Source organism: Panthera tigris, chromosome F2 (assembly GCF_018350195.1).
Source record: "Panthera tigris isolate Pti1 chromosome F2, P.tigris_Pti1_mat1.1, whole genome shotgun sequence".
Classification (NCBI taxonomy): Eukaryota; Metazoa; Chordata; class Mammalia; order Carnivora; family Felidae; genus Panthera; species Panthera tigris.
The window spans coordinates 44,824,500-44,849,831 of record NC_056676.1 but is presented as its reverse complement, the minus strand read 5'-3'; the positions used below and the strand labels follow the sequence as shown (position 1 = coordinate 44,849,831).

General features: G+C 34.1%; 1 protein-coding gene across 17 annotated transcripts in view; it reads right to left on the bottom strand.

The window, feature by feature from the left end:
* VPS13B (vacuolar protein sorting 13 homolog B) overlaps positions 1-25,332 on the bottom strand; it is a 798,280-nt gene that overhangs the window by 699,783 nt on the left and 73,165 nt on the right. For all 17 annotated transcript variants that reach the window (XM_042972776.1, XM_007073303.3, XM_042972777.1 and 14 more), the window contains exons 5-8: positions 20,973-21,140; positions 16,416-16,597; positions 12,141-12,315; positions 3,273-3,541 (exon numbers count right to left, since the gene is read on the bottom strand). In XM_042972776.1, coding sequence (XP_042828710.1) covers positions 3,273-3,541; positions 12,141-12,315; positions 16,416-16,597; positions 20,973-21,140 — 794 coding nt within the window. The remainder of the gene's footprint in view (positions 1-3,272; positions 3,542-12,140; positions 12,316-16,415; positions 16,598-20,972; positions 21,141-25,332) is intronic.

Sequence of the window (25,332 nt, the reverse complement as noted above, 5' to 3'; positions counted from 1 at the left end):
AAACATTACAAGAACAATTTTCAATGTGATTTTTAAAACGCTACATTTAATTTGGCATGATTTTTGTTGGATTCGTATCAACTGTTCAGAATGCTAATGTAGAAACACGACCTTATTTTCTGACCAAAATATGAACCACAAATTAATTCCATACATTCTTTAAGTCCAAGCTGAACAATGAACTCTAATGTTTTCCTCCTAAATATCAACGGATTTCCCTTAGAGAAACCTTAGAGACATAAATGTTCGAAAAAAATTTTAAATGTATTAACTAATGACAAGTACTGCCCCAAAAGTCTATAAAAGTTTTGTATATAAATACAAACTATTCTGACTCAGTTTAATACAATTCTTCCTATCAATGAAGAGAAATATACCAGAATAATTTCAAATTTAAAAGTAAATAAACAAAACTCACCAGAAAAGATAGAACTTTTGCTAGCAATCCCTAACTTCCCTCACAAACTTAGATTAAAAGTAACTTTTTTATCATCTAGAACTGGCAATAAACATATGCTTTCACAAATATGTGGAATTTAAAAACGAAAACAAATGGGGCACCTGGGTGGCTCAGTTGGCTAAGCACCTGACTTGGGCTCAGGTCATGATCTCACAGTTCATGAGTTCAAGCCCCAGGTTGGACTGTATGCTGACAGTTCAGAGCCTGGAGCCTGTTTCGGATTCTGTGTCTCCCTCTCTCTCTCTGCTTCTCCCCTGCTCATGCTGCTCTGTATCTCCCTCAAAAATAAATAAACATTAAAAAAATTATTTTAAACCAAGACAAATGAACAAACAATAAGAAGAATCAGACCATAAATATAGAGAACAAACTGACAGTTGTCAGAGGGGAGGGGCCTGGCGGGGGGGAGGCGATGAGCAAAATGGATGGAGGAGATTGAAATATACAGGGTTCTGGTTACAGAACGAATTAAGTCAAGGGAATATAAAAGGCACACCATAGGGAATATAGTCAATGATACTGTAATAGCATTGCATGGTGATATTTGGTAGCTAGACTTGTGGTGAGCATACCATAATGTATACAGATGTGTAGAGAGATGTGGAATCATTTCATTGTACACCTCAAACTAATGTAACATTGTGTTTCAACTATACTCAAAAAACAATTATACCACTAAAAACTATAAGTATAATGTAAGTTCTCTAAATAGTTCATTCATGCTGCTGTTACTAAGATATGTTTATGTATCTTTTAGAACTTAAGCTTGAATATTTATACTTACAAATAATGCAATTACAGTTGTTGCCAAAAACATCTATTAAAAGCAGAGATGATCATATAATAAAAAATTTTTAATAAACTAAAAAAATAAAACTGACAATATATGTAATAATTGCTGGCAACAGTGGCTTTTTTATTATATATTTTAAAGATTTTATTGTTTTATTTTTAATTTTACAGACTGATGCATAGTCCCTTTCAAAGCTGTATCAGTGAATTTTAATTGTGAAATTAATAAAAAAATGTGTTCCCTAGAAGAATTCAGAAAAAAATGATGTCAAAATAGCACAGCTATTTTACCATTTTTGCCCCAAATTTTATTACCAAAAAAAAAATCTTTTAAACCAATTAAGCTCAAATTTTGTTAAAACTCACGTTCTACATTTTTCAGGGTTTGTCATATTAGAAAATACTTAATGCTTTTAATTAGAAAAGTCTTTAAAGACTGTTTACTTTAAAATATTTTTATCTAGGGGCACCTGGGTGGTTCAGTCAGTTGAGCGTCCGACTTCGGCTCAGGTCATGATCTCTCAGTTCACGAGTTTGAGCCCCATGTTGGGCTCTGTGCTGACAGCTTGGGGCCTGGAGCCTGCTTCAGATTCTGTGTCTCCCTCTCTCTCTGCCCTTACCCCACTCGTACTCTCTCTTTCTCTCTCTCTCTCAAAAATAAATTTAAAAAAAAACATTAAAAAAAAATTTTTTAATTAAAAAAATTAAATATTTTTATCTACCATCTGCTGTTGTTATAAATTGCATAGCAAGATACTTCAGTAGTTAAACAACAAGTCAAATTAAAAACACCATGAAGCAAAAACTTGATTTTTTTTTTCTGTGCGACACTTCCAGTATCTAACAAGTTACCTGGAATACAACGTCACAGGTTGAACACAGGTGTTTACCTCCTTCAGGAAAAATGCCTCCACAATAAACCAACAAAGACAAATAAAACTGAAGAAGTATAATCTAAAAAAGAATCCCAAAATTTTGGAAGATGGAAAGCAGACAAGGAGATACGTAGGATGGATAAATTTATTTACTTGTTCAATATATACCAGGCAATTTCCAAGAGCTGGAGATACCTTTTTAAAGTAGCCTTTTTTAAAAACTACCACTTGCTGAGTTTAGTATACTACCAAAATAGAATATCCACAATCTTCTGAAAAGGCTATTATTCTTTCACTCACTGATAAACATTTGGGTTGTTTCAACTATTTTTCTAGGATTTTTGTTTTATTTTAAGTAATCTCTATACCCAATGTCGGGCTCAAACCCACAACTCCAAACTCAAGAGCCGCATGCTCTCCCAACCAAGCGAGCCAGGGACCTCAGGTTGGTTCAACCTTTTGCCCATTGTGAATAATGTTTTCATGAACATTCATGTATGTCTATTTGTTTGAGTACAGTTTTGACTATATACCTAGGAATGGAATTGCTGAGTCATATAACTCTATGTTTAACTTTTTGAGGAACCACCAAACTATTTTCCACAGCAACTATACCATTTTACATTCCCACCAGTGTTCCCATTTGCTTTCAGCCAGCTCCAACTAAGATTCTGCCAGTGTCAAATCACTGCTCTATTCAAGATCACCAACAATTCCCACAATGCCAAATCTAATGATCCATTCTCACAAATGACCTACTCTGTCAACTTTAAAACATTTATGGCACTCAGCTTCCAGACAGACACTCTTGGTTTTCTGCCTAACTTATTTTCAGTTTCCCACACTATTTTTGCCTCTTCTTTCCAAATACTTAACACCACAGTGCCCCAGAGTTTGGCCCTAGAACCTTTCCTTTTTTATATCCACACTGATTCTAGTCTTAACAAAATCTTCTGAAATTTATATACCCAGACCAAACTTCTAATCTGAACTCTAGAGAGGAAATAATTTTATGAAGTAAGGATTGCTAGACTATCTTACATCTACTAAGTGTAAAACAAACTTTCAACTAGATCCTTTCCAGAAATCAAAATTTATGCATTAAAGATGAAAGAAATACAAACAGCAAGAAAAAGGAAACCTACTTTGAAAGTTACAGTTGCCTTTGTGCAATAAAATCCTATAGACACAATAGGATCCTTCAAAGTCTGTGCTTTTTGCTGATGCATGGCTGATGTAGGATCATTCCCAAGGAAGTCTTCCTCATTATCATCATAACTCACAATTGCAGGCACAAATGACCAGGCCCAAGACACCCATCCCTGTGGCTGCTCATCCTCTTGCTGTGAATACAGCTCTTGGCCTTTGTACTGAGCAGGATACTGCATATCTATTCTTGTTTCATCTTCAACACCTAGCAAAATAAAGTCATTTTAAATAAATCAAGAGGATTTGACTAAAAGGGAAATTAGGAATATAAATTCTATAAAAATATTTCTTCCATATCCTTGTTTTGAAATATAAAGTATGAACAAATTATACACTGGCTATTATTATTTGAAGCCAGTAATTTAGCATTACTACTTTCAAGTTTCTATATGTTGTACTACGTTAATCCCCTTACAGAGTCCACAATTAATGTTATATGGGGAGTAGTTTATAACATAATTTTAAATGACCTGATAAATACAAAGAATAAATTCATTCTTTAGCATTCCATTAACAACTACCTTCCAAAAATAAGGTGCTAAGAAACTGAGTTTTCTCAGAAACGTAGTATCAGAAATATCTAAGAAAAGTTCTTTATTTTCTGATGCACCCAATAAAAAAAATGTCAAGCACTCCTAGGCAAAATGCATCCCCCACCCCTGGGCACCTGAGTGGCTCAGTTGGTTGAGGGCCCAACTCTTGATTTCAGCTCAGGTCATGATCCCTGGGGCATGGGATCAAGCCCCTCATCAGGCTCTGCACTGAGCATAAAGTCTGCTTAGTCTTTCTCCTTCTCTCTCTCTCCCCCTTCCTCCTTCCCTCCCTTTTCTTTGCCCCCTCCCTCCCTCCTCTTTGCCGCCTCCCCCGCTCATGCTCTCTCAAAGAAAAAAAAAATTAATGCAAACTCCCCCCCAAAAAACAATTATCCCTAAGAGCAAAGTATTATAATTATTCTTTATTTTTTTTAAGTAGGCTTCATGCAGATCTTGAACTCATGACCCTGAGATCAAGACCTAAGCTGAGATCAATAGTTGGATGGTTAACCAACTCAGCCACCCAGGTGTCCCTATAATAGAATTATTCTTATGATATTAAAAAAAATGATAGTGTTGGTGACTATTAGTGGGTAACATAAATTATCTTTCTGATTCTACATATGAAAAAATTATAGCAAAGAACTTTCATGTAGTTAGAAATTGACAAAGAATTTAAATCCCAACCACTCCAGGGTTGCCTGGGTGGCTCAGTCAGTTAAGCGTCTGACTTTGGCTCAGGTCATGATCTCACAGTTGGTGAGTTTAAGGCCTGCATCGGGCTCTGTGCTGACAGATCAGAGCCTGGAGCCTGCTTTGGATTCTGTGTCTCCTGCTCTCTCTGCCCCTCCCTCACTCACATTCTGTCTCTCTCTGAAAAATAAACATTAAAAAAAATTTTTTTTTAATTCCAAACACTCCATTATGCCACTTTCATCAAGACAAACTCCATCCCAGTCCCTCACCGTTACCCTAACAATACAAAAAACATATATCATCATGCAATTTAGGGGGAAAAAATCACTTTTTACAAAATTAATGGCATAATTCAAGCATATTTACTGTCCAGTAAGAAATCTATAAAACACACACTCCATTAAATACCATCTTCATATAGATCCACTGAATCTGAATTTCTAGTCAGTTTTCTAGCTAGAATAACTTCATAACTTTTTTAATCCTTATGACAGGAGACTCTTGGAACATATTATACTTACAGGTTATGAAACATGGCCATTTATCTTCATTCATCTGAGAAGGAAAAGACTTACTAAAGTAGTAACTAAAGCATCCAAAATCCAGTACCACAGCCATTTTACTTAAATTATAAAAGGTACAATCCAGAAAATATTTTGTATAATCTTGCTGTTTAACCATAAATATTTTATCAGTTTCTATTGAGGAATAAAGCCTGTTATTAACTGCCCCTGGTAAGATCTCAAATTGGTCATCATCAATGAATATCATCTCAGTTATAAAACAAGTCAGGTCACCTCAACCTCGTTAGCAATGACAAGGTTGAGTCAACTCCCAACCTGTGTTGTCTAAACCATTAAAACAAAGGAAGTATCCACTGCTTGATCTTGTGAAACAAAAGAAACATCACTAACAGAGCTCTGAAAAATAGCCACTATAATTTATACTTAATATTAATTAAAAATTAAGAGGGATTTTGATGAAAGATGGTTCTGAAGTTTCAAATCTTTGCTGTTTTGCAAAAAGAATGAATTAGAGCCCTGAAATGAAAAAGGCATCTCCCTAATCTCTGGTTAGAATTTCCTAAAATACTCTCTTCCTTCAGAACAGTGCATCTTTTTCTTTTCATATTTATTTATTTTGAGAGAAAGAGGGAGAAAGTGAGTGGGGGAAGGGCAGAGGAAGGGAGAGAGGGAATCAGAAGCAGGCTCCATGCTGTCAGTGTGGAGACCAATGCGGGGGGGCTCAATCTAACGAACTGTGAGATCATGACCTGAGCCCAAATCAATAGCCAGATGTATAACCGACTGCCCCCAGAACAGTGCATCTTAATCTGGGCCTTTTGATAGAATTTAGGAACTTCATGAATTTCAATGAAAAAAATATATTAAGTATTTAAAATATAGCATGTTTAATTATGAAAGTAACAAATCACAGTTGCGAGTTTAATTATTAATACAAGTAACAAATCACAACTGCATCGCCATCAATTGTAAACCCTACAAAAATCAGATATATCAAGTAACAGTTGTGAAGTTATCTCAAAATACCATTTACACACATTACTCCTTGGAAACTATGATAGTTATTAGACTTCCTTCTAACTGTCATTAATGTATTAACATAGAAGCACATGTTAAAAAAACAAAAAAGATAAAACATAGGAAATAGTATTTTTCAAAACTAGGTATCAGGCAGTTTAGCCAGTGAGTCCTGAGACATGGGAAACAAGAAAAATGAGGTGTATGTTTGTGCCACCATACCACCTCGACAGAGTTTCTAAACCAGGGATAAGAAAGAGGAAATCCAAGAACTCGGTAGTCTCCTCGGATGAGAAGACAGAGTAGTGAGTCCAGGGAGACTTAAGGTGGCTCGAGTTGCAGGGCAGAGTACCAAACAAGAAAGACCTGTTCAGAGAGAGTGGGTGAGCAAGCGAGCTCTTTATACCTGCAGAGGGTCCAACTCCAGTCTTCAGCTAAGTATTAATCAGTTCATGCAAGAACTACTGAGGCCACGAAAAGAACCACAAGAAAAAAGCAAAGAAAATAATCCTCAAGACTGAACGCAAAATTGGGAATAGTTTGTGTTCTCAGCAGGAAGAAAGAAAAAAACATCAAGAAATAACTCAAAAGGCAAATTGTGGCAGTAGTGGGACAAAACTGGCCCCAAGCTAATGGTGGTTCTGATCTCAACTAAACAACATTTAAACCAAAAACAAAACAAAACAAAAACATTTAAAGCAAGCCAAGTGAATTATTTCCAAGGAACTTCACTTTTTGCTAGCATACAAATATATCCAGCACCCAACAAGATAAAATTTACAATGTCTGGCATCCAATTAATAATTACCAGGCACATGGAGCACCTGGGTGGTTCAGTCAGTTAAGTGTCCAACTCTTGATTTCCGCTCAGGTCATGACTTCACGGTTCACGAGTGAGTATGGAGATTGGGATTCTCTCCCATTCTCTCTGCCCTTCCCCTGCTCATGCTCGTTTGCGCACGTGCTCTCTCTCTCTCAAATTAAATAAAAATTTTTTTTAAGTTTTTAATTTAAAAATTAACAGGCATGCAAAGATGTAAGAAAATACAACACAGATGAGGGGGGAAAAGTCAGTCATTAGAAAAAGACCTAGGTATGATACAGTTCATAGCATTAGTAAACACGGACATTAAAATGGCTATATAAATAAAAAGACATTTAAGAAAGTGTAAACAAGGAGAAATATGAAAGGTTTTAACAATCCAGAGATGAAAAATGCAGTATCTGAGATAAAATATAAGTTAGATGTGATTAATAGCAGATTAGATACACAAGATTAGTGAACTAGAACAGAAATAGAAACTCTCAATAATGAATCAAAATAAAAGGTAAATGAACAAAAATGAACAGACCATCAGAGAGCTCTGCTGAACTTCAGGCAGCCTAATAGACATGTAATTACTGTCTCCAAAGGAAAGAGGAGAACTGAAAAACATATTTCAAGAAATAATGGGGGCACCTGGGTGGCTCAGTCAGTTAAGCGTCAGACTTCAGCTCAGGTCATGATCTCACGGTTCGTGAGTTTGAGCTCCACATCGGGCTCTACACTGACAGCCGAGAGCCTGGAGCCTGCTTCGGATTCTGTGTCTCCCTCTCTCTCTGCCCCTCCCCTTCTTGCACTCTCTCTCTTTCTCTCAAAAATAAATAAACATTTAAAAAAAAATTTTTAAAGAAATAATGCCCACAATTTTTCTAAGTATATATGAAAACTATAAACCCACAGACCTAAAAACCATAATGTAACATGTAGAAAGGATACCATGGCATATCAAAATCAAGATGCTTAAAGCCTTCTGAGAAGAGGTTCATAGGCTTACCAGAGTATCAGAGGAATCCACAGCACCCACAATAAAATAATCCCTGCTTTACACAGAAGAGAAAACTAATTTCTACTACTCTGCAAGCAAATACTAAAGTTGCTTTCTCCCTCTATTAACACAGAAGAAAAATCTAGTCACCTCTTGATGACAGAACAGTTAAAAAAGGAAAATATGAAATTTGCATTTAATCAAAATTTAAAACTCTCTGCTCAAGGCACACCTGGTGGCTCAGTTGCCTTTGGCTCAGGTTATGATCTGAGTTTCAAGACCTGCATCGGGCTCTGGGTTGACAGTGAAAAAACCTGCTTCGGATTCTCTGTGACCGCCCCCCCCCCCAGCCCCTCCTCCACTCTTGCTCTGTCAAAAATAAATCATCAAAAAAAGATTCTTAAAACGAAAAAATACTCTGCTCAAGAGACACCTATTTAAAATTTTGTTTTAATGTTTATTTTTGAGACAGAGAGAGACAGAGCATGAACGGGGGAGGGTCAGAAAGAGAGGGAGACACAGAATCGGAAGCAGGCTCCAGGCTCTGAGCTGTCAGCACAGAGCCCAACAGGCTCCAAGGTGGGGCTCAAGTCACAGACCATGAGATCATGACCTGAGCCAAAGTCGGAAGCTCAACCGACTGAGCCACCCAGGTGCCCCAAGAGACACCTATTAAAAATTAATTAGCCAAGTCACAGGCTGGCAAAAAATATTCCCAAAATATGTATGTGACAAAGGATTTGAATTCAGAATATATAAAATAAATCACAAATCAGTAACAAAACCCAAACAAGAGTTAACAATGAGCCAATATCTAACATACTCTTCAAAAAGGTAAATATATTAATAGTCAATAACTACTTGAAAAACTTCAAAATAATTGCTCATCAATGAAATGCAAATTAAAACCACACTGAGATATCACAACCACATCCATCACATTGGCAACAAGTAAAAAATGACTGCTAACACCAAATGCTGGTAAAGATATGGAACAATTGGAAATCTTATACAATGCTGATGGGAATGCAAAATGGCACACATTTCAGAAAAAAAAAAAAAAACCTGATTACTTTAAAAAAAAAAAAACAAAAAAGAAAGAAACCTAAACATATACTTCCACTGTTAGATATCTACACAAAACAAAGAATAGCACATGTCTACAAGAAACTTGTAGAAGAATGTCCAGGACAGCTTTACTTATAATAACCAAAACTGGAAATAGCCCAAATATCCATCAACAGGAAAAAGGCTAAAATACACTATGGTATATCCATAGAATGTATATAGCAATAAAAAGGAAAGAACTACTGATATATGCAACAACATAGATGAATCCCCAAAATATTGTACCTTCAAGACAGTGAAAAATATATGAAACCATAATGATGGACACATGCCATTACACATTTGCAAAAATCCATAGAATGTAAAATACAAAGAGTGAACCATGTGTCACCCTGGAGGGGATGTTGATAATGCAGGAGGCTATGCATGTTAGAGTGCAGAGAGTATATGGGAAATCTCTACCTACCCTTCGATTTTGCTGTGAACCTAAAACTTCTCAAAAAAATAAAGTCTTAAGTAAAAAAATAAATAAATAAAAAGTAAAAAAGGATATTATGCTTAATGAAAGAAATCCTTTCACAAGAGTTTATACTGTATGATTTGATTTATATGAAATTCTAGAATTAGCAAAAAAATTTTTTTTAATTCAGAACAGTGTTTGCCTGAGTGGAAGTGGGGGGGTGTGCAAATAATTATAAAGGAGCAAAAGAAAACTTTTTAGAGATATTGATAATCTTTACCTTAATGATATTATATATCACACAGGTGTACACATTTCACAAAACTTGAATAATATACTTAAGATTTATACATTTTGCATGCCTGGGTGGCTCAGTTGGTTAAGTGTCCAACTTCAGCTCAGGTCATGATCACAGAGTTAGTGAGTTCAAGCACAGAGCCAGCTTCAGATTCTCTGTCCCCCTCCCCCCATCACACCCCACCCCCACTCACATGTGCGCGCGCGCGCTCTCTCTCTCTCTCCCCCCCAAAACAAGCATTAAAAATAAAGATTTATGCATTTCACTTTGCAAATTACACCTTCAAAAAAATTAAAAGAACCATTAAGAAATATAAATGCTAGTTAACAATACAATGCTGAAGTCTAGGGGTGAAGTATACTGATGTCTAAGTTACTTTGAAAGGCATCAAAAACACTGGTTGAACTGAAGAAGAGAAAGGTTAGATGAACAGCTATGTGATAAAGCAAATTTAGCAAACTATTAAGTGTAGAATCTCAAGAATGAGTATATATATGGGTGTCCACTGTATAATCCTCTTTCAACTTTTCTATATATTCGAAATTTGTCATAATAGCATGATGGAAAAAAACTGAGGACCCTCTAGATGCTAGGTTTTGTTCTAGATATAAGATGCTGTTCCTGTTTCAGGAGTTCATTGTCTAACAGGAATTCACTCTCCAGTGTAAAATAAACGTATAATTTATACCTACATATACTCATGTTATTCCCTAAGCTTTTAAGCAGATATTTTTAATAAGTTATAATTTAAATACTATGAAATTTGGCCTTTAGAAATGTACAATTCAGTGGTTTTTTAGTAAAATCACAAAGTTGGGCAACCATCATCACGATCTAATTTTAGAACATTTTCATCACTCCAAAAAGAATACCTCTACCCATTAGCAGTCACTCCCCATTCCCTCCTCCTCCAAACCCTGATTACTAATCTACTTTCTGCTTTTACAGATTTGGCTATTATGGATGTTTCATATAAATAGAATCATACAATGTGTTCCTTTCTGACTGGTTGCTTTCACTTATGATATTTTCAAAATTCATCATGTTGCAGCATGTATCAGTTTTTCATTCTTTTGTATAACTGAGTAATAGTCTAGTGTATGGATATATCACAATCGTTTATCCATTCATCAGCTGATGGACATGAAGGATGTTTCACTTTCTGGTTATCATGAATAATGCTGCCATTAAAATTCACATATGAGTTTTTATGTGGACATTTGTTATCAATTCTTTCGCATATAAACAAAACCTACGAGTGGCATCAATGGATCATGTGGCAACTCTATGTTCAAGTTTTTAAGGAACTAGATTGTTTTCCAAAGCAGCTATTCCATTTTACATTCCCATAATCAACATAAAACTTCCCTACAATCTTGCCAACACTGGTTATTATTATTGTGTCTTTTGATTAACGTCATGTTATTGACCTTGAAGTGTTATCTCACTGTGATTTTAACTTGCATTCCCCATCATGACTAATGAGGGTGAGCATCTTTGCACTTGCCTGTTGGCCATTTGCAAACCTTTTGTGCATAAATGTTTATTCAGGTATTTTCCTCACTTTTTAATTGGGTTACCTGTTCCTAAGTTTTCGATTATCTTTTTCTAAAGGCCCAAACTATGGCAATTAATCATATTCTCCAAATCTTTCCTGAGCCTCAAGCCCAAAGTCAATCATTCTTTTCAACATCTGTTTTCTTCAGATCATTCATACTTCTATTGAATTAAACATCCTATCATTCTCCCACACCATACTAAACTAACTATTCGTATGTCTGTCTGCTCCACTGTACCTTAAGATTTTAAGGGAAGAGAACGCACCTTTTTATCTGTGTTTTCCCAGATGACCAATATTCAGTACACTCAGTACGCTTCAGTAAAAGTACATTGAACTAAATAACTGAAGTTAACCCACTAGTATCCTTCAATGAAATATATACTCCATTAATAAGGTTCCAATTAATTAGCTAGGAACCTTCCAATGAATCAATTAAGTATAACTGTAGTTGTTAAACAGAATTACATATTATAATTAAGTATATCTAATTCTGTTATAACTCTTGGTAAGCCTTTGCAAAAAATTACCAATACCCTAATTTACTAGAAAATGTCAACGCATTGCGCTACCTTAACTTTTTGTATAACATACATTCTGAACATTTATACCTATTAGAAATATTAAACTTACTTGTTAGCATTTAAAAAAGAAAATCACAGTAATATGCAGTATGTAAAAAAAAAAAAAAAACCAAAATCAAAGTAGTGTCAAACAACCAAAATAAAATCATTCCATCATGTTAGAACACTGCACAACTCAGTATGTTTTATTTTTTTAAGTTTCATAATGGTGAAAACACTATGCGAACGATAGTTCAAAAAAAAGCTTGTTAGATTTACCTGTAATGTTTCCTAACATATCTTTACTGTGACAGGTAGGATCTTCTGTTTCTCCATCTTTAAAATTGCCTATTTCCCCGTAGTAAAGAGCAATCCCAAGTTGCATTATACGGATAAACATAGGCAGTTGTTGATCTGTGATGGAAAGTTTCAAACTCTCTACTAAAGTATGAATCTATATTTGAAAAAACAAACACATCAACAAAAAAGCATGTTCAAAGGAAGTAATTAATACACATAAATGTTAAAAGTTCTAAAATAGAATACCATAAGAAAAAAGTAATGTCCCAAACATTTCCAACATGTAAGCTAAAACAGTTGACTCTAAAATCTTAGAAATTAAAACAAATTTTGCTGTAATGACCACTAAAATTTAGGTAGAAACTGTATTAAGCCAAACTGTATAAATACAAATAGAAATGGTAATGAAAAGATGTGGTCACTCTAGACTTTCAAATAATTTTTCCAGAAATAAAGTTAAGGAACCAAAATATCAACTCTACAATATGAAGAATACAAAATCACAGAGATTTCTGTCACATCAACAGGAAAAGTTTCATGATGTCACTTTAGTAAAACCTTAATCACCCTTTCCAGTTCTATTAACCAAAAGAATACATACACATCCTAAAAACTTCTGTTAAGGGGGAATATTACTAACATTACAATATGGAAGTATCAACATAATAAAATTTTGCCAATGGAAAACTGTCATACATGCTCAGAAGAGTTTTTCCAGACAAATTTTAAGAGATTTAAATAGGACATAAAATGTATAACATGAATTATAAGAAATAAACAAGATTAATTACTAACAAATAGAATATATAGCAATCAAAGTTATTCTTATAGAAAGACATTAATGGAATATAAACATAGCCTCGGTGTAATGGTTCCCTGTTTTATAAACATGGAAAAAAACCAATTAAGCCATAAAGTCTGTTGGAAGGTTAATTTTGACTAACTGATATTTGAGGGTCTATAAAACATGAAAAAGTATTAGTAATCATATTTTGGGGGTTAAAGGCACAAAAAATTGTATTTGAAAAAGAAGAAAGTTGTAAAATACTATTTTTAAATATGAGTACAGGTTTCTTAAAATGGACTTAAAAATCATACACCAAACAGACCAAGAAGAGGTAAGAAAAGGCTTAGGAGCAGGAGGGTAGAGTATGCAGTGCAGGCCTGCCAAGCTTGAAATTTCTCTAACACATCCTTCTAAACTATTGTATGGCACCAATAGCACCAGAGATAAGCCATCTTAGCAGAATCAGTAACAAAGAATCAATCCTTTATATTCATATTTATATATAATATATATATATGAAATTACACAGACCTAATATACCTTTAAAATATATAAGATGTTGCATATGCTTTAGTGAATGTTTTATATATACAGTATTTTATATATTTTATATACAATAGATCTAAATATCTTTTAAATCAGTAAGACTAATCACTAATAGAAAAATGGCCAGGGTGCCTGGTTGGCTCAGGCAGTTAAGCGGCCAACTTCGGCTCAGGTCATGATCTCGCGGTCCTTGAGTTCGAGCCCCGCGTCAGGCTCTGTGCTGACAGCTCCGAGCCTGGAGCCTGCTTCAGATTCTGTGTCTTCCTCTCTCTCTGACCCTTCCCTGTTCATGCTCTGTCTCTCTGTCTCAAAAATAAACAAACGTCTAAAAAAAAAAAAAAGGAAAGAAAAATGGCCAGAGCACCTGAATGGATTTTTCAAAGAACAAATGGCCAGTGGACAGATTTTTAAAAATCTAACTCCAGTGACAAACGTTAATTAAAATCTATTTTCTTCGGGCACCTAGGTGGCTCAGTCAGTTAAGCGGCCAACTTCGGCTCAGGTCGTGATCTCCTGGTTCGTGAGTTCAAGCCCCACACTGGGCTCTGTGCTGACAGCTCAGAGCCTGGAGCCTGCTTTGGATTCTGTGTCTCCCTCTCTCTCTGCTCCTGCCCTGCTGACACTCTGTCTCTGTCTCTCAAAAAGTGAATAAACGTTAAAAATTTTTTTTTTTTAATTTTATTTTGTTTAACAAGATGTCCTGTTTTTAACATGATCATATTTAAGGACAGGCACCCTCCTTAATGTTCACGAACATATACACTAGTTAAATTTATCTGCAAATAGTTTTGTAATACAGAACACAGGTCTTAAAAAAAATTTAAGCTAGGAGCGCTGGGGTGGCTCAGTCAGTTAAGAGACCGACTCTTGGTTTCAGGTCAGGTCATGAGCTCAGTTTCCTGCATTCAAGCCCAGCATTGGGTTCTGTGCTGACAGCATGGAGCCTGCTAGCGATTCTGTCTCCCTCTATCTGCCCCTCTCCCACTTGTGCTCCTTCTCTCTCACAATAAACTTAAAAAAATTTTTAAGCTCATTAAGAAGATATTTGCAACTAACCAAAATATTTCCTAAAGAATTAATCAGAAATGTGTCAAAGATTTACGTCAGGCTTTCATTGTTCTAAAAAATTTTTTTCAAAAGCAAATTTTCAAAAACGGGAAATGTTAAATAAATTACATACCTATATAATCCATATCTCATATGACACAAACTCTAGGACATATTTGTCACAACAAAAATTATAAAAGGCCTACCCAAAATATAAATAAATTCAAAACCACTTAAACATATATGAGAGCCTGAAATGAATAATTAGGGTATCTGGAATATTCTGGGAAATACTCGCTCTTTGAGATGATCCATGAGGTTAACCATGTGCATTTAGTACATACGTCCTAGGAAAAGGAATTCCAAGAATGATAGGTCTAACTCAAAATGACAAATTCTTACATCACAATGGTATTAATAAAAAATTCAATCTTATTTCAGTTGAGCATAATGGTATCTCATATTTGGTGATTTCCAGAGTCAAAAACCACATGTCAATAAACTTATTTATATTAAGGTGCTTTTTACAATGACATGTCACGGCTAGTCAATTTTGAGAACATAAACTTTATATGCCAACACCAAGTTTTCCCCAAGTTAACTTATTTTTACTTTCCTCTAATTTAGCCACATTCTAAAATGTATAATTACATTTGTACTATTATCAATAAATTTATTTTAAACAGTAAGGCATCCATGTATCCATCACTTGCTTTCAAACCTTGAATTTACCCGTAACATTCCCCAACATTACTAACAGATTCAAGACAAAAGAAGGAAAGTAAGCCCATTAACCTGAGACACAGGCATCAATATCATTAAATCAATACTCTTCTATGCTTATTGTTGGCAAAATGCTAATTCAAAACTAGAAAGAAAAAGTAACAGAATTTCAATAAATTAATGTGCACTCTATATAATGGGGAAAAAAGTAAAACACTGATCACTAAAACACTACCAAAGAAAAACAGGTGGATTTTGTGAATAAATATAGTAAATTTACATAAAATAGAAAGTTATATGTTTTTAAAAATATAAAACAATAATTTCTACAGTCATACACAACCAGGAACAGTAGTCAATACCTGTGTTCAGAATCAGGGCCAGCTTTTCCATTACAGCACTTTAGTATTTAAAGGCATGTAACTCAACAATGAAAATTCATTCAACAGTAGCAGTTACTAACAAGATCACAAATGGAATTCTTTTTCAAAAACTGATATAGAGAGACTTAGAAAACTGTTATATAATTAAAGAACACAAGATTTACACTTAGAGACTTAACTATACACTTTGAAAATATATTCTGATATCTTAGAGAACAAATTTTCACATTTATCAAAAGACATAACCTGAAAAATTCCTATATGGTAAGATTTTAATAACATTTGAAACCATACATGAAAAGCTAAAATTCCCTGAATCAATAAGCTAAGATATTAAGTTAGCATTAAGCCTTTTAAAGTTATCTAAGAAAGATGGGTAACAACTACAGTTATGAGATAACGTTAATTAAATTATAAGTATTGAAAAATACAATGATATTCATCCACTAAAATTACACTTTTCATAGGATCTCCTCTATCTACTTAAAAGAGAAAAACACTAATAAACAGTTGGACAAACTACAAAGGAAACTATAGTCACAGAGGGGGGAAAGTACCCCAAATCCCTTTACTAGAACACATAATGCAGAAAGTTATAATGTATAATAAACAATATAACATAAAAACTATAAATAGAAATAAAACTCTCACAAAAACTGGTATATACCTTTGAGATTAATAATTAGCACACACAGGAACCAATGAATTAGCACACCAAGAACCAAAAGGAAGACATGCAATTCAACTACTAGAAAAAGAAACACCTACTTTAATAACAGATGGCATCTTGGAATTTAGGTTATCATATGTGAAATGCAGACGAGTTCTGAAGGAACATTTGTACAATAAAGGATCCTGGTAAAATTCAATTTTACCACTAGCATTTCGTTTATCCAGACAAACCGTACAGTCAGAAAAATTGATAACCTTTCTCAGCACCAGATCAGTTGCTAAAAGAAAAGGAAAACATTTTAATTAAAAAGGAAAGGGGAAAAAAGGCAACTATTTATTGGTACAAATGGTAATAAAAATAATAGCAGAAATAAGATTAACACAGCATTTAATACATGATGCCAGAACCTATGCAAAGAATTTCTCGTTTATTATTTAAATCCTCCAACAACCTTATGAAATAGGCACAACAGTACCCATTCTAAGTATGAAGAATCAAATAAAATACAAAGAAATGAAGTAGCTTGTCCCCATTTTGCTTGGTGTCTAACTGTAAGTTTAAGAGAAAATTTATGAAAAATTTTGCTACATTTCACTATCTGCAGTGAGATACCAAATAACTTAGATAAAATTCTTGAGAAACCAAATTTAAAAAAACATTCTGAGCAATTGTATTTCGTTTACTATCTCACACCAAAAAAACTTAACAGCTTCTCTAAACCTGCACCCTCAGGTATGGTAGCCACCAGTGATATGTGATTTAAATTTATATATATATTAAAATTATCTAAAACTAACATTTCAGGTCCTCAGTTACACTAGCCACATTTTAAGTGCTCAATAGTCACATGTGGCTAGTAACTACAATACTAGACTGTAAAAATATAAAACATTTCCAACATCACGGAAAATTCTAGTGGACACCACTGCTCTAAATAACTCATGAAGAAATTACCAAATTACAAACAGTATACAGTTTGTTTTCAAGAGAATAAAAATGAAACAACTGCTGATAAAGTATCAAGCTAGAAAATGAAACCTTTAGCAAATGAGTAGGTTTATTCCTAATAAGCAATGCCTAGGTAAATGTTAGGCCCAAATCTATTTGGTCAGTGATTTTAAGCTAGCAGCTGTGCACATGCTATGGTCATGGGAATCTTCAAAAACAGTAAAATATGCTTGAGTCCATTCTTTAATAAAACTACTTCTGAGTATATTCTAGTGGTGACCTCTAATTCACCTTTTAAATTTTTTTTGGATTTAAGTTTTTAAGAAGTAAAAACTAAAGAATATGCACATGTGTGGAAATAGTCAAGTTTTATCAGCAAATGAATTTTAAATGTTAGTTGAAAAAATACCCAAACCTTACATATTATTTCAATTTACATGGAATATAACTAAATGATTTAGTTGCTGATATTACATCCATGTACACCAATTAAAGAAATTTTGACAGAACTAGAAATGAAAGAAACCCGCTAGATATTTCCTTCCCTCTCTTCATGATAATGATTTATGGAGTATTTGCTATTAGATAATACACTAAGTCTTTTACATCTGCTACCTTTTAATACTTATATGCCTCTGTTTAAAAGATGTGAAAACTGAGGCACAGTAAGGGGAAACAGTCTAATGTTAGTCTATAAAGAACAGAGCTGTCATTCAAACTCTGGCAACCTTAAGAGTGCACGTGTTTATCTATTACGCTAAAAGAACACAAAGTGGTCGTATTTCAAGGGTATTCTAGAAAATTATTATTCACTGACAAAGGATATTATTAAGTTTGAAATCAATATTTTTCTTAAACACTAACAGCAACTACCTTTTTTAAACTTTACAAAATGAATTCTAGTTCTGGTACTTTAGATAATGTGCTGCAATTTAATCTGTAAAATGGGCATAATAATTATGTCTGTGTAACTCTGGAGCACTCTAGAAAATGATTTGGCAATATTTTGAAAATGTGAAATTCGCAATCCTTCCATCTAACAAACCCACTCCTCGGTGTATGTCCTTAAGAAATGCTTATACATGTGCATGAAAAGGTATGTACAAAGATTGCTAACAGGACTGTTTGCAACAGTAAAAATCTGGAAATATCCCAAATGCCCATCATCAGGAGAACAGACAATTAAACTTTGGCATGACTAAGTAGAAGATTATTCACAAGTAAAAATAAGTGCTCTGTAATTACATGCAACAATATGGAAAAATAAAAGCGTAACACTGAAAACAGGAAGTCTTTGAGGTTTTATTCAAACCTCAAACTCCCAACACAGAGCACACTGTTTTTACATAGTTCAAAAATACATGTAATGTATTATTTATGTATACATCCACATCTGATACTTTTTTATTGAGATAAAATTCACACAACACAAAATTAACGATTTCCAGTGACAACAAAGTAGCCTTTAGTACATTGACAATATTACAAATCCATCACCACAATCACTTTTAAAACTTTTTCATGTCAGAAAAGGAATTCTGTACCCTAGAGCTATAATTCCTCCAAACCCCTCCTTGACCTCCCACTCCCCAATCCTGAAGCAGTCACTAAACTACTTTCTGTCTACACAGAATTGCCTATTCTGTGCAGTTCATATAAGTGGAATCATACAATATCCACCTTCTGTCTACTTCTTTCACTTAGAACATTCTCAAGGTTCATCCATGTAGTACCATACACCAGTACTTCATTCCTTTTTATAGCACAAGTCTTCGTAAGCAATTAAATGATAAAATTTAATATAGCAGTTAACTCTAGGAGGAAGGAAGGGGATGGGATTGAGAAAAATAGATTGGTGGGAGTAAACTACTGTAAATGTTCTAAATATTCAGAGGTAGTTGCTCATTATAATGTTTATAACAAATATGTTACCTAAATCCCTTTGTAAATATCAACTGTTGCATTAAAAATTAATAAAAGGGGAAATAATAGTACATATCTCAGAGGGTTAAAGGGTTAAAACAAGATAATGTAAAAAGCATAGCACCAGGCCCAGCAGTTAATAAGCACTCACTAAGTGAAAGACACTATTTTTGCTGTTTTTATCACCACCATCATCATGAACTTTCAGGTGGTAGGATACTTGATTTTCTTAAATCTTCACGTTGGTAGTAATAATTCATTTTACAAATGATTCACCCAAGGTTATACACAAAGTTAGTGGCTGAACAAAGATTCAAATGAAGATGCCCTAACTTCCAATCCAAGACTCTCTATAAATCACTGTTATTTCCCAAAGTAATATTGGCATTACTTGTATATTAAAACTATAGGTGAAATTTTTACCCATAAAATGTCAACACATTCAATCAATCCTGCATTATCCACTTCTGCTTGTTTTCTATTTTCCATAGTTTTTTCCTTGTGGCCTTTGTATGGAATATTTTTTCAACAGAAGATGAGAGGGAGGCATTAACAATGTCTCAGAAACAGTGCTTGGGACTTTGCATATATACTGATTTATGCCTCACAACATTATTCTTCATTTTCAAATGTAAAGATCGAGGGGCACTAGCTGGCTCAGTCGATAGAGCATACCGCTCTTGATCTGAGGGTCTTAAGATCAAGCCCCACATTGAGTGTGGAGCCTACATAGGGAAAAAAAAAAAAAAAGTCAAGACTGAAGCTTGGAGAACACACAAACATGAGACTATATCCAATTCTGCTGGTTCCTAGTTGTATGCCTAAACTAAGCAAGTTAAGTAACCTTGAGACCAAAATTTCATTTTGCTTTCCTTACAGTAGGACTTAAGATGAGTAAGTGAATATATAAGCAAAGGAATAAGGATATCATGTTACAGAGTGAGAATTTGAGAAGATAAATGTAAATACTAACAGCTCATTTTCTCAGCACTATGTATAAGATACGCATACAGGTGCTTTCAGTGCTCTAATGTATTTAATACAGTAACTCTAAGCAAGCTCTTAGTTACCCCCATTTTACAAAAGGGGAAACTAAGAAATGGTAAAGTAACTCACCCAAGGTCATAGATCTCTACTAAGTAGGACAGCCAGGATCCAAACCCATGTAGTCTAACTTCAGTGCCAGCACTGTTACCAAATACATACCCTGGCAAGTCATAGATAAAAGGTGCTCACAATACTCTCCTCACTACCTTTTCAAAAAAAAATGTATACTTCTTACCCTGTCAGAACATGTATCAACAAATATTAGGATTTATTACTATTTCTTCTGCCAAAACTAAGATGATCCATAAGTCCCAAATATGCTCTGGAATATACGAACCTAAAACATGTATCAGTCAGATATATAGTTTTGCCATTACCAAGCAATGCAAAATCAAAGTGTTCCTTTTCCTCCTTCAAATCCATTAAAAATATTAACTGTTTTTATTATTACAACCCATAGCATTGTAAAATATAATACACTTGAAATATGCATGCAGTAAGAAAGAGTAAAACTTAAAAATATTAAAAATTGAGTTCCGGATTTGTTAATCTGAGGGTCTATTAACCTCCTGTAATTGTATGCTAAATTATTTTTTATATGTTCATTTTCTAGGCTGAAGGCAAAAAGCTCTCATTAGATTTATCAAAGAGCCAGTTGGCCCAAAACTGGTTTAGAAACCAAAACAACTATTTCAATAATGGAAAAATCTAAACTCTTTTTAGTATTTACTCACCAGAAATATCCATGAATGCACGATCCCATAATTCACCTACTGTATAGCATTCTGCAGAAGTGATATTGACTGAAAGAACAATATCATCTTCAACATATTTTAGTATGAGATTATTTATAACAATATTTACATTATTTACAACTCGTCTAATCAGACTCTGCACATAACCTACAAAATAGGAAAAAAAAAAAAAGGATTCAATTAGCCATAAGTCTATCAATAAATAATTATTCTAAAAATGTTACTGAACTTATTAATGTATATGATAGGTGGATATCATTCGGCATATTACACAAAGAGGAAACTAACAAGTCAGTCAGATAGGTAGACAGGCTTGCACAACTGATACAGCTATTATGTAGCAGATCCACCACCAAAAAAACATTACCAAGAAGTTCTATACGATGAAGTGTTCATATACTAAGAGAAATCACAGAGACTACACCTTTTTAATAACATAATACTATATCCCATTCAGTGATAATCCTATATTCAGTAGTTTGTCTGGCTTCTGCCTATTTAAAAACATTTTCCCAACTGAAAAAAATTACTACATGCTGATTATTCAATGTATTGAAGAAGAATTGCTTCTTTAAGACTGTTTTTGAGCCAGCTGCCATCTTTTCTTCCTACTTCTAATAGCCATAAATATATTCAAAAGTTAGCCTGGCAGGAGGAAAGATAGGAGAAATATGACCATCATAATGGCTTCAAGTATTTCCACTTACTAATATAAAATAATGAACTAGTGGAAAGGAGAGAATATAAATGAGGAAGAAAATGTAGACAGAATTTAAAGAGGTGAAAAAACACAGTGAATAAGAAAAAAGAAAAGTATTGAAGGAATGAATAGAGAAAACCATGAGAACACAAGGAAATAAGAATGAGAAACAAATAAAAAAAATCAAAACAGAACCAGTGAACATTCTTTTTTATCCCTAGCAGCCTAAAATCTCCAAACTTTTAATTTCATGCTTCTGTGGGATACTCCATAATCTCATAAGTTTCTCACGCAATAAATTTGAATATAGACACATTAGTGAGGATTTTAATTGAAAATATAAATAAAACTAAACATAAACAGCATTTTTAAAAACACAGGAAGAAATGATTTCACTTGATTTCCCACTATAAAACCTATTTAAAAGCTACTTAAAATGTCAGCTATTTCATGAACTATCTGCTTGTATTCAGAACTTAACTGGACAAAACAGAATCAACTTCTGTCAGCAGCTGATATTATTAACATCTATAATAACTGCTGAGAGAAAGCCTATTTAAATCTATTCAACCATAACATATTTGCAAAAACCCACTCCTTCATTCATTCCCAAAGGATACAAATAGGAAAGAAATGTAAAACAACTAAGATCAAGTTTTCCTCATATATGGAAACTATTAGCAGCTTTTAGAGTGTCAATATGCTACAATATGTCAATATGCTACAAAATTAATATACACAGTATCAATAAATTGTAAGGTATAAATATTTTTGTAAGAGTAAATGCTAAAATAATGCTTAACAAATTAAGCTTCTAAAAGAAATTTTAAATATCAAAAGTTTCAATCTTGTAATGTATATTCCCGCATGCTATTACTACTCAACACAGATGTTAAAAATAAAAATAAAAATGAACATCCTGTTTCTAAGAAGTCAAGAACATGACTAATATTGGTTTTCCTATTTCTGAAAAACGTGTCATCAATAAGGAATTTATAAAAACCTCTTAAGAGTTCAGAAGTTTTTACTACCTTCAAAAGAAAAACTCTCAAGGATAGAACTGGAGAAAATAGATAATGCAAGAGAATAGAAACATAATACTGTAAATGTATTTGAACAGACAGAACACTAATGATAGATTTTCATCTATTTTTTAACATCTTCCCTCAGTTTCTCATTATAAAACTAGCATACATGTTGAGATGGATAAGCCAATTCACCAAAGATAAACAATAAAATATCTAAAAAGAACTACTCCCAGAGACTATGTTTCCTTATTAAAAATATAATACCAAAGTAACAGTAACTAATGGAAAAAATGATACACTGTTTCCCTAATCCTGCATATAACTTAGCTTTAAGTGAGCTATAGAAGAGTGTCAAATAGCCGATCTACTAGCTCTCATCACTAAATATTTAGGAACTCCCTCAGAGTATATCTGTTCAGATGACGTAACAATAATCCAGGTCTTTTCCACAAGCATCTAAAAATGTAAGGTCACTCTGGGAATAGAACCTACAGATGTCATACTGGATGCCTCTAAAACAACACCCTGTTAGTAATCAACCTTTCCAGAAATTCCTACCATTATCCAACTCTCTCCCACCCACAAATCCCATTCCTCCAGACACATACATCTATGCCCACAGGACCAAATAAAACACTATGAACTTTCACTGACTTCGCTCATGCTCTTCTCTGGTTTAGAATATTCTTTGTCCATTCTCCCTATTCATTATAGGCCCAGTATAAATGTCCTCTCCCCTACATCCTCTTCTCCAATGTCCTCCAAAACCTACACAATATTAAGACCATCTCTACCACTTTCCTTAGGCTTAAGTTATTACTGCCATTTGTGTATGATTAGATATAATTATTTTCTCTGTTAAACTATGAAATCCTAGAGAACAAAGACTAGATTTTATTTATCTATCTATCTATCTATCTATCTAATACTACTAAATTAAATGACATGTAACAATGTTGGTTACAAAGACAACAGCTACAATCTATCCTGTTTTCACTGGAAAGTCAAGTTGCTGAAACTCAGAAATTGCATGGTTGATGACTTGGTTACCATACCTAAAAACATTTTTGTGTACAATTTGAGGGTTGTGAAGCATCATGTAGGCAACTTATGTTCAAATTAGTACAGGTAAAGTTCTTTTTAACATTCTTGACTTTGTCTTTAATTTTAAAGAGAGCACAAGAGAGGCAGAGGGGGAAAGAGAGAATCTTAAGCAGGCTCCACACTCAGCATGGAGTCTGATGAGGGGGGCTATGATCCTGGGATCATGACCTGAGCCAAAATCAAGCGTGATGTTCAACCAACTACCCCATTTATGCACCCCAGTACTTCCCATTTTTGACAGGTAGATACTGACTTGTATTATTTTCCTATTCAAGAGCCACCCATCCTTCAAGGTTGTACAACAAATGACTACTGGTAACACCAAACTGTTCTCAAAAAGTACCTCTAGATCTACGTAAATGTTCAAACTTCAAAATTATAACCACAGCCATAACTTTGCCCTAGAAAATTCTGAGACCAGAAATTCAGCTCTACCATGAAAGAACCTTAACATGGTTCCCAGGCAGGATAAGGCTGCCAGAAAAGAGTCTTCAAATAACCATATGAGTCAAACTTTAAATAAAATGATTTACCATTATCCAGCTGGATTCTCAAATTATCCCTTTTTTTTCCCCCCTTTGGTAAGATTAACTTTAACTGCTCTGCCTCCCAGTAATTGCCCAACAAGTTCAGTTACTTCCTAAGCAACTCCTTTACGGTGATTTATGTTGGCATAAAAGAGGATACTAGTCCTCCTGTTAGGTAAGGCAGGAAATCACTTGTTAATCCAAAAGCTACCTTAAAGTTAAAATAGAATGCAGCTCTGTTTTATGCTTCTAAAAATAGTATTTCTTCAGTTATTTTTATGTTTTACAGTCTATGCTCCCAAAAATAGAACAATTTTCGCAATTCTGACTATAAGGGTAAATTCTAATAAAGGCTCTAAAGGATCTTTAAAAGTCTGCAACCTGTTTTGAGTAGATTCAATTTAGCCAATAATTTTTTATCTGTGAAATCAACAACTGAAAAAAGCTTTAAATTCATCATAAACAAGCTCTTTCTTAAAAGAAAAAGATGTGTAACAAGATTTAACCATTAAACCTAAAACCGATTATTCTTTGCCAGGATACTGGTGGAGAATATTTAATACAATGAGCTGAGCTCATATAGGAATTTTTCAAGGGATATGCAGTCAGAAATTTGGAGAAGTAAAAGGACTGCCCACTTAATAAATAACAACAAAATAGGGTTAGTTTACATTTTAATTCACCAAGGATTTTTCCCAAGGAGTTAATTAGTAGGCAAAAATTTAGAAAGTTCTGGGGCGCCTAGGTGGCTCAGTCAGTTGAGCAACTCACTTCGGCTCAGTCACAATCTCACGGTGTGTGGGATCGAGCCCTGCATTGGGCTCTGTGCTGACAGCTCGGGATCCTGGACCCTGCTTCTGATTCTGTGTCTCCCTCTCTCTCTAGGCCCCTCCCCTGCTGATGCTGTGACTCTGTCAAAAATAAATAAATGTTAAAAAATAGAAAGTTCTGGAGGAAATTCAAGGGGAAGATGGTAGCAG